Below are 10,960 nucleotides of genomic sequence, written 5' to 3' on the forward strand. Positions count from 1 at the left end.
TCTTCGGCGGCCTTTTCATTGCCCTTCATCAAATCCACTGCTCCTTGGAGCATGCGCATCGTCGCTCCGCCCCGCAAGGGCACATAATTGGCAGCTCAAGCTTCGGGGCAGCGTGGAAGGTTGAGGTCGTGCGGGCAACGACTCGGAAAAGTTAAAAAAACACACGCATAATGGGGGGTCGAAAATCTAACCTGAGTTGATGAACTTGGGCGCTGTGAATTTTTCTTCTCGAGGCGGAAGACGTCAATTTTGTTTCCGAAATCCAAGTAGAATTCGCCAAAATTTCGATGACAAGGCGTCTTAAGTCTCGAGGAATTCTCGTAAGTTATGTTTAAGGGAAGGGAGCTGCACCAACGGGCAGCTTCAACCACTCGGCGACATTTAGATTCATTAATTCAATGCTAAGAACGTAAATGGGTCAAATGAATATTATTGAGGACTGCTGTAAGAATATGTACATCGGTTAGTTATTTTTGTCATAATAATTCGTTAGATTATATATTACTGATGGATGTAATCGCTTACACCCGCTTACATATTGTAAAAAATACCGGTTTCTTGCGAATACTATTGTCAAAAGAACTAATCATAAACGTTATTATGTGTATACATAAAAGTGTACCCGCGCATTCATACACACAATTAATGCAATTTAAACACGAATTATAACGAATGATATTTTTAATAAAGATGTCTGAAGTTTTGACTGTATAATAATTTCAGTAGTAGGGTCTTTTATAGACATATTTCGGCATATTAATAATGATATTGACTGTAATTTGATTTGATACTGTCATCGACTCTTTTACCATTTGATTCTCAGATAGGATTACCAATTTTATAAACGTATTTTTAAGTTTCGTATGATATGTTGAAACACCGTAACGGATGAAATGAGTAGTCGCATTCAGAACGTCAAAATTTTGCCCTTGTTTTAAGATATTATTCAAATTATATAATGATGACTGTTGATAATATTTACAAGCCATCCTTAAATATTCCCAAAATACGTATGTATATGCATTAAGGTGTAATATCTCCGTGAATTGTTACAAGTCCTAAAACAATTGGTTTACTGATAATTTTCAGTTATTCATCCCGCTCACCGATTGACACATCTACTGCGTAAACCGGAAGGTCATAAATTACCCTAAGGTATTTGCACACCATCGCCGGCTTACGTTTCTTACGTGTAAAAATAACCGTTTAAGGTGCATGGAACAGAGGACAACTTAGTGTGAGCTGACGTTTTATATTCCTGAGTTTGGGGCAGTTTAACAGAAGGCCTCTCATCTCCTCCTCGCCAGATCTTGCCACTCCCTCTTTCTCACCGTACTTTTCCATCTAACACTCAGGTGCTCGATCTATGTGCTTCTGAAGTGTCTCTCCTTCTCTCTCTCTCTCCCCCTCTCTTTCTCTCTCCCTATCTTTCTCTCTCCCTCCCTCCTCCTCCCATCCTCGCTTCCCTCCACCTCTTATACCGTTGCTCCCTCTGGACCTCCATTTGGTCTCACTTTTTCGACCTTTCTCGAATTCAAGACCTTAAATCTCTCTCCGCGCTCCTGTTCTTTGTGGTTCCAGACTGCGTGTCCATCATTCTGCCTCCTCGTTGTCCTCTCCCCCGGCTCCTCCCGCTCCCGTGGATGTGGTTGGCCGGATAGCTAAAGGTGTATATCTCGGTGGAATAACTTCCTTCGACTTTCTACGTTTGTCAGTCCTCTTTTCCTCATGAAAATTTGCCACCCACCTCCTTCCCACGATTCCGCCTACTCTATCGCCCTCTTCTCCTTTTCCCCTTCACTTTCAACTCGCCTGAGCATCTCTCCCCCCCCCCCATCACCCAGCAGAGGCATCCCTCCGGTTTGGTTGAGGCTTAGGCCAAGCGTTAAAAACCGTCAGTCAGATTTTTCGGCTGCGACGGGTGAAAAAAAAATTTCTTTCTCCTCGCCGTCGTCAAACATTTCGTTGTTTTTTTGGCCTATCACAGTTGCTCCATTACGCAATAGCGTATTGTTACTTCGAGTATTAACACCTCCTAATACGTTTTCATAAATTTCCCAGGGAAGTGAATTGGTCGATATACGAACAAATCCCTTCACCGGAGATGTCTCGAGAATCTTGAAATAATTCTCAATAGAAAATATTCAAGGAACAGGATCTTGTAATCTTTCGCCGTGGTGCCGAGCTGATTTTTACGTATTTTACTAAAAAGGATCATTTTTATGCCCATTCAAAATGAGAAACTATTCAGTTATTTTTTTGGTTTTGCCGTACTTGCCGTGGCACAATTGATGACAACCAAATCCATCCCAAATTTGCTCGGGAGACGATTTATTCACCGGAAGTGGATTTGCGGCTGCAGTCTGAACGAATTGGGATGATTGACTCCCTTCTCAGAATAAAATTCCAATGCGGGTGGTGGGTGCGTTCACCTCCTTACAGAATTGTATTGCGTCCCACACTAATAACTATTTTTTCGCGTAAATATTGGTTATTTCATTGCAGGGCTCCCTTATAAGCGACATATCCCGATTACTGCCTTAGGCTATCGCGAGACCTTTTTCAATGTCGTTTTTCTGATTTCTGTGCAGAGTTGACGTCGTATTGCGTGATACCTAACATATTATGCGCCATGAAAAAATTTGGGAATAATTAGGTTGAGAACTAAAACTTGACATCGACCACGATGTGAATGGGCCAGAGTGATGAAGAGATATTTGAGGAGGAACCCTTATAAAAGTTTCGACTTGAAATTTTGAGGAAGGATGATTTCAAAAGCATTAGAACTTTTTTCGTATCTTTGATTCTTTCTTTTTTCAGCTCTGATGCCACATACGAATCCAAAAGTAGAAGCAGGTGTATCTATGTCCCTTCCTTGCCGTGGAAGTCATATTATGAAGGGTTAGAAATTGCGCTTTACTCTCCGTTCCCTTGCAAATATCGAGCAAAATCATCACAAATTGTGACTTTGTGGCTCTCCATCCTGAAATCCAAACATCTATATATTGGGGTATTGTGTTTTTCTTCTGCGATCCAATTAACATTGGTGAGCACGCGATATGTTGGGCTGGAAATCTTTTGCTGTCATGTAAAGGTTCTAGTCAATATGCTGGGTTCGATCAGTACCCCATCCGCTACTCGGTGTTTCCTTCCCCCTTCTCGTAAACATCTCTCTCTCTCTCTATTGCCTGACGCCCACCAAAATCCTTAACTTCATACCTCGTGTCCATCCTCTTCCCTTCACTTTTCCTACTGCTTCCCTTTACGCCATTTTGCCCTTTTTTGCTTCGCGCTTTCATCTCCAGCAGCGCCATCCTCAGTGATTACAAACTTCCTGTTTTCTTCATCCTTGCCTTAATCATCCCTTACATCCCTTTGAATTCAAACTCGACAAACTTTTGCCCGGAGGGCGGCTTTCTTTTTGCTTTGCGTTCATTGTCTTTTATCGTTCGCCTCGTATCTTTTTCCCCTGTACTCTTTCACGGGCGTTTCATGCGCCGTTTAGCGTTCCATCTTTCTGCCAATTACCTGGGAGTTACCTCAAAAACTCGTAACAAGTGAAGGCTGGGCTATTTTGCCCTGTTTCGACCAAAAAAAAGAACCACCGTACGAAAATGGCATTGCGGTTACGAAAGAATTGAGATCACGGTAACAACTGTCGATGAAAAACATGCAGGCATCCCTAAGTTTTGCGCTCGGAGCCGAAATCCAAGTTTTACTTCGTTACATTTTCATTTTGAAACTAACTATTTTATATTTCCCTTCATTTCGGGATGGAAAGGAGATGTATTTATTGATTTAACTTTTACCAGAAGTGTAATATTTATGAGACAGAGTGGTTAGCATTCTGAAACGTCTCTCACTTCATGTGTCTTCGATTACGAGTTGATATGTTGCCCAGGAAAGAGCAGCAGCAGAAGGGACTATATGAAGTGAATAATTTAGCTGTGCCTTTCCGCTTCATTACCTTCCATTCCATAACTCTCAGCGCTATCGCCGCTTTAAGTTCTCCTTAGCACGTCGAGAGAAATTGGTCAATGTGGTCAGTGATGCACTGAATTATTTCCGTAATCCCCGCCTCGCATTTCGCCCATGAAAATAGACTGCTATTTTGCCACCGAGGAAACTTAACGAAGGAATTGAAGCAGAACCCAAAATATGGCTTCAGCTCCGAACCTATGTGGTTACGTAAGGGTTGTTATCGTTCCCATCCAGTGTAGTTACGGTTCTTTCTGGAACCGAAATCAAAATAAGAAACAGTGAAAAGAATTTTTTTCCAGGAGCTCAGTTTTCTTTAATGATCCATCCATGGAACTTTTTCCGCACTTATTCTAATGCTAGGTCTTACTCTCGATTGATGTCCTGGCTTTCCTGTAGTAAAAAAAATCTTCGGGAGTTGGAATGATGAGAAACACGAGGTTATATCATCCTTGATTAAGTGATTAAAAAGTTATTTCGTACAAAGATATCATTAAATTGCGAAAGCCGCGACGGCAGGTAAGAGGTTTGATTTAATTTCCTTGACAATTTGGTATCTAAATTGCTCCTTGAAAATGTTTTAATAACCTTTTATGGTATAACCCATTACCCTTAATTATGAACTTTGGCAGGTGCAAAATTTCGAGCAAATGCCAGCAGAACTTGAAAATGCGGAAATTTTTCACGTATACTCGCATAATAAAAATTAATTGCATTCCAAAGCAGTTTTTTTATGCTTAGTAACACACATTGAAGAGAGCTGTTAATAAAATTTCTGACCCGTAATAACAAATTTACAGTGCCTAAACTCAATCTTGAAATCTAAACTCATAGGAAAAAAGGTGTTATCTGAGGTCTTAATAAACATATCAATAGCCTAAAAAAGATTGCGTTTTCAGCATTGAAAATTATGCAGTTTTTAATTCCAGTTTCTTTCCGTTGAAAAGGTTACTATCTAAATAATATGCGGAATTATAAACTGGTAAGAGAAGTTCTCAGAAAATTTTAGGTTACCGACATGTGTAACTAATTTTTTCCCCCAATTTTATGCAATTGATTTGAACGATATTTTTCTCTGCTCTCATTGAAAAATAAATTTTTCCTAGCCTTCCTATGGCAAAATTCTATTTACATGATTTATTTCATACGAAAGGATTACGCTTTAGAACTGCCAAAAAGTTCCACTACTCGTAAATATAAGCACTATTTAGTGGCAGATCCAATTTCCCGTTAAAAGAACAATGACATCAATGAAATACCGAAAAGTAGAGTTAAGCTGAAAAATCGATACTAATATACGAGAATTTGATATATGAAAAATCTTTGGCACAACTTATTATTGTATTGTTATTCAAATGGCGTGGGTCGCGGTAGTCCAGGGGGAGAGCGTGGGACTACTGACCGGAGGGTCCCGGGGTCGATTCCCGGGAAAATCCATCTGGGCTTCTCCACCAAAGTATGTGATTTTTCGGGTACCAGATCTTCCTGGGAAACCATAACCGGCACTAGGAAAGAAACTAGCTCCCCTACCCTGATGTGTGAATTTCACACGCCGTCGGGCTTAGTACTGGGTGAACTCTACCATCACCTACCAAACCGACCTTCGGGTTGATTACTGTGTTTATGGTTTTATTATTCAAATGGCAGATGAGTGTCGTGCATGCTATGTTGCCAGTAATAATATATGACAATGGTTGTATTCTTGAATAAAAATTAGCAGCTTGTGTGCAGGAGTAATTGTCTTGTTATCATAATATCCCTTCGTATAGTGCTCACACTATTTTTTGCCTCCATCCGGCCACGCTCGTTATTGACTTGTTTGAAACGGTACACATACCATATACAACTGTACTTTTTCGGGGTTGGTAATGTAAAATGTCTTAAAAGTAAAACCATGGTTAAGGTAACTGACCCACTCAAATACCTTCCATATTTCTATCATTGATACAGTTTCACCCATGCTCTTACGTTCCCGTATTTCCATTAATTTGATTTTTAATTGCGGTACGAATGAAAAATAAGAGTCAATGGAGAACATTAATTTCAATTAAAAATTACTTTTATTTTTTTTGGGTGTAGCCTATTGAACTAGTTCGGATTTTGTGAAATCGTTACTTGGCGAATGTCCTCAATTTGCTATGATATCTAAATGGCAAAAAAAAGAATCCCACAGCATTCAAATAGATAACAACTTCCGATCGGATAGCGACGAAAGAGTTGATCATTTGTGGGAAAAATGCTATGTCGTGTAAATAACAAAAAATATTCGTGGACTGAAATTATATTTCCATCGCTCCAAGAGCCGCAGAGGCGTTTACTCGTCCAGAGTAAACAAACGTCCACATGCTGGCGTAGATCTCGATGTAATCCAGATGCAATTTGACAATTTTGGTCATGTATGACGTCACTAAAGTTGCTCAGCACATCTCGTGTCTGCGCCCATCCCCTGTTGACCCCGTCTCATATGTATATTTTCCGTTTCTCCCTCCTTTCAGATCACTTGGATTGACGGCCATGGGAACGTGCTCAAAGACGGGGTGGAATACATGACGGAGCTCCTGCCGGACAAGAAGCGCGTGACAGCCAAATCAATCCTAAGGCTGACCCCTCGCCGGGAGCACCACCAGCAAATCTTCATCTGCCAGGCGCAGAACGCCGCTGACAGGACGTACCGTTCGGCCAAGGTCAGACTATTGGTAAAATACGCCCCAAAGGTCACGGTGGCCGTGGCGGCGATCCGGAGGCCGACACCGGCACAAGACGATGAGGAGGAAGGCGGTGGGGCGTCGGCGTTGGCAGGTGGGCCGTCGGCGAGCGTCGTCCTCAGCTCGTCCACCGCCATGGCATCTTCCTCCTCCGGGACCCACTCCCAGTCTGTCACCACCGTTAACTCGGGCGCCCTCATCCAGGAGTTCGACGAGGTCCGCCTGACGTGCATGGCCGACGCCAACCCCGACACGGACTTAGTTTACCGGTGGTTCATCAACGATGAGCCCGTGACGGGTGGAGTGTTGTCTGGATCCGGGCTGCCCTCCGACGGTGGGGCCGGAGATTTGATCCCGGAGGGGGGCGTAGGGGCCGTGGCCGTTGATCCGACGATGCTGGTGATTGCGAACGTGAGCAGGGGATACCACGACGCCATAGTAAAGTGTGAGGTTCACAACGCGGTGGGGAAGAGCGAAGAGTCGGAAACCTTGGACATCAGCTGTAAGTAGACAATTTCGTTTTCATTCCATCCCGACCCTTTTGCGGGATTTTTTTCATTTCCTTCTTCATTAACGCTTTGAAATGCTTATCCTACGGTTGAAACTATGCGAATTATGGTTAAATATGTAAAAGAATTAATAAAACTCAGCAAAATTAGTTCGTAGTAATCAGTAAGTTTACACCTTGAACAGTATGCAGCTGTGTGATATTGAAATTAATCATTCTAGCATCAGGAATAAATTTTTAACATTTACTCTTTTAATTTGACCATATAGATGCATTTAAAAGACTTCTCATTTTTGGTTGAAATTATTAGGCGTTTGAAGTTTAGATGAGCTAAATGAAGCACCTTAATCCAAGGAGAACTGAAGGAGTCGTATGGGGAAAAGCGTCCAGATCCAGATCTTACAAGGAATACCTCGGCTAGCATGATTTTCTTGTTACATATGTGGATCTATTAATTGCGGTCAACTGACTCACTGGGCATTAATATTGATTACATCATAATTAATAATATTGATAAACTTATCATTGAGATTAAATATTTCCAAGTATAGGGAATAGTTGTTTAAGCATTCACTGGAATATACGTAATTAATTTCATGCAATAAAACTCTGTACCTAGTGTGTCATTCATTTTGAATATTTTTAAAAGCGTTGGTGGGTGAAGTTTGATAAGATTTATTATCAAAGAATGTTAGCTTTCAATAATAAAATATATTTGCGTAGTTCATCAACATGTCCTAGATCTAACAGCATGTTCTGTAATGTGAAGGTGGACTTTGAAAGCAAATGTTAAAAAAAATAATTATATAAAAATCAGTGACAATTATTGCGGAATTATTATTCTACATAGGGGCTTAAAAATGCGTTTTCCGACAGTAATAGTTTCTTCTGTATGCAATTACGTTAAATTCAGACGGAGGGTGGAAAATACTAATAATGATATCGAATCCCATAGCTACATGCCTATTTCAAAACAATGCTCGAACTGCTACGATTGAAACTGTCTGGCGAAAACCTGAATGGAAACGATTGCTTGACTCTCATCGTAGGAATTCCCAAAAGGGAAATTAGTCATCATTTTTTTTGTGTAAATTTGAATGCTCCTCCTGAAAATTCTACACGAAGCGCCATACGAGATCATACCAACAATCTAGCATAGCAAGAAGTGCGAATCAAGCAGCCGCGGGTGTTAGAATTGGTCTTAACGAAGGGCTTCTTCTTCTTCCATCTGCTCCGGATGGAACGTCTTCTCTTCGTCATCCAGCGCTGGGTTCCTCCACCCCTTCCCCTCCTCAAGTCTCCCACATTTTTTGTCATTTCAGCTGTGGTCGATAGGCGTAACAGAAGGTGTCGGGGGGGCTTAGGCGGAACGGTGAGAGATTTGAGAGAAAGGGTACGATCTCCGCGGTGAGGGAATCTATATTCCATCGCTAAATTTTTTGCCACCCTTTTTTGTACTCGGATACCAATGCGCGCTATCCTCTACCCAGAAACCGAAATTATTGTCATTAAGGGAAACAAATGTTCCTAATTTTGTTTCATTCATGGTTGCGCCTGTATATTCCCGTGGGAAACGGGAAGTTAGTCATCCAAACAGTGTATCCATAATATAGTTCCAGATTCTACTTGCTTAACGAATGCGCTTACAAGTAAGCTCTTCCGCTTCTGGTGTATGGCGTAAATGGAAATGAGTGTTTAATAAAGCTTAAGGTATCCATATTTTAAGTACCTCTAAGTAAAGAAAATGTCAGGTTTGACGAATTTTTCAGAACTTAAAATTTTCATAGGGTAATGAGTGGTTGAGAAGTTGCAAAGGTGTCATGGGAGAATTTTTTTATATTTTTATAGGGCCGTCAGTGCAAATATTTAGCATGGCGATGGATTTTTTAATTGGGGTTACTATGCAACATTTCTATGTAAAATGAAAGTAGTAGTTGTGGTATTTACGTGAGATGACCGACAGCTGAGGTCATTTGTGCCATAGGGAATGGATAGGAAAGGATGAAGGGAGGAGAGAAACCCGGCGTCGGCATTAGCCTACTCTTAACAAAAAGCGCCAAGGGGTCCGCAGTTTCCATTCGACGGACGGCATACTTACTCAAAGTGCCCTCCACAAAGCACTTTAAGAAGGATCGAGATACCTCCGAAAAATTTTCAACACCGTCGGGATTTGAACCCGGGCCCTCTGGGTGGGAAGCCAGTACGTTAGTCACCTCACCATCTCGATCCCCGTAAAATGAAAATTAATAACACGCCATTCAATTGGGCAACACTGATTTTCAAATAAGTTATATCGTAGTAGTGTAGGCGTGCATTTACAAGCAGTAATTTAAGCAATGGAATATTCTCAATCTATAATGATTTTATCTGATCTAATTACTCTCATCCATCTTCAATGTTCCATCAGGAGAGCTAATGTTTGACGTAGAATACTGAAACATTTCCCTCGTGGCTCATCTACTGTTAACGCTTAATGAGTCTCCTCTTCTCTGCTTCCCTCACAATATCCTTAGGCTGTTTGCTCTCGGCTGCGGCGTATCTTATGCCATAAATCATCACCAAAATAGCTTAGCTGGTTTGAATCTCGCGGCCATGTTTCATCGGACTGAAACCATTCATGGTCAATGGGCGATGTCAGAGCCATCGGCCAGGATCTGACGCGTGAATTTTCATATTGAAGAGTAATTGCATCGTATGGCCGTCTTGGGATTATATGACTTGGGCTTCTGGAAATATTGAAGTCTATTACGAAATACGTTATCTCTGGAAAGCTTTTACTATTATTCATTCGATGGAAACATGATAGTGGCTTAGAATAATTTCTCCCTAAAGAAATCTATGGAATATTTTTCAGTTTCTCAAAATGTTTTACACACCCGAGGAAATATTAATCGTCATTTGACCAGTTTTATTGCCATTACATGATTTTTAGGAAGACAGCCTAATCGGTCCTGGAGTTCCACCTATATTTGCAATGACTTGATTAGGCCGTAGTTAATATGTTCCGAGTGTTAAATAATCATTGAGCTAACTTTGGTAACGATATTCCCCTTACATTTCAGTGATAGCAGTGCCTCAATTCCAACTTAAGTTCTAAAATTGAAAACCGATACTAGCATTATTCGATTTCCGGGTTAACAAACAGTAGCTGTAACGTAACTCCATTTCGCCGGATCGATTCTGCATTAAATTCCGTCAACGGTGAAAACGAATGAAAACCTGAATGCCCGCCCGGATGAGGGGTTTACTTTTTTTCATTCAGATTTTCCGCTGAGATGATCAATTCCCCCCGCGTCTGCTCTCGCGGAGTCTCTTTAATTGATGCCTCGAGTGTTCGGGGCTCGCCACAAAAGCCTTCCGAGGCGAAGGACGGCCCCACAAGATGCCACATCCCGACGCGGATGTTTGCCCGGGGCACTCGGTGGACGCGTAAGGGACGGGGGGAGGAGGTGGGCAATTATCACGCACACGGATCCCGGGGAAAATATGATCGAGGGACCTAGGAAGGGGGTGGGAGTTTGGCTCGCGAATGAATGACCGGTGGATTCGGCAGGTGCATCCCGCTTACGCTAAACCTTCCCCGTTTTCCGAGGCGGCCGTTGTGAGGGGATGCCCCTCACCTTCCCATCCCGAAGGTCCCATGGACGCAGAATCAAGCGCAGAGTGAGAGATGAGTAATGACCAGGAGCGGTAGACGTTCGGGAGCAAGTCTAATGCATTACTTCCATCCTCCCGCCTGTCCTTCTCGCCAAACATACCACCAACACCT

At 41.9% G+C, this 10,960-nt stretch overlaps 1 protein-coding gene across 1 annotated transcript in view; it reads left to right on the forward strand.

Annotated features, from left to right (window-relative positions):
• rst (irregular chiasm C-roughest) overlaps positions 1-10,960 on the forward strand; it is a 335,831-nt gene that overhangs the window by 233,486 nt on the left and 91,385 nt on the right. Inside the window, exon 4 of the mRNA XM_071593602.1 lies at positions 6,474-7,185. Within this exon, the coding sequence (XP_071449703.1) occupies positions 6,474-7,185 (712 nt within the window). The remainder of the gene's footprint in view (positions 1-6,473; positions 7,186-10,960) is intronic.

Source organism: Hetaerina americana, unplaced genomic scaffold, assembly GCF_022747635.1.
Source record: "Hetaerina americana unplaced genomic scaffold, ioHetAmer1.1.p SCAF_6, whole genome shotgun sequence".
Taxonomy (NCBI): domain Eukaryota; kingdom Metazoa; phylum Arthropoda; class Insecta; order Odonata; family Calopterygidae; genus Hetaerina; species Hetaerina americana.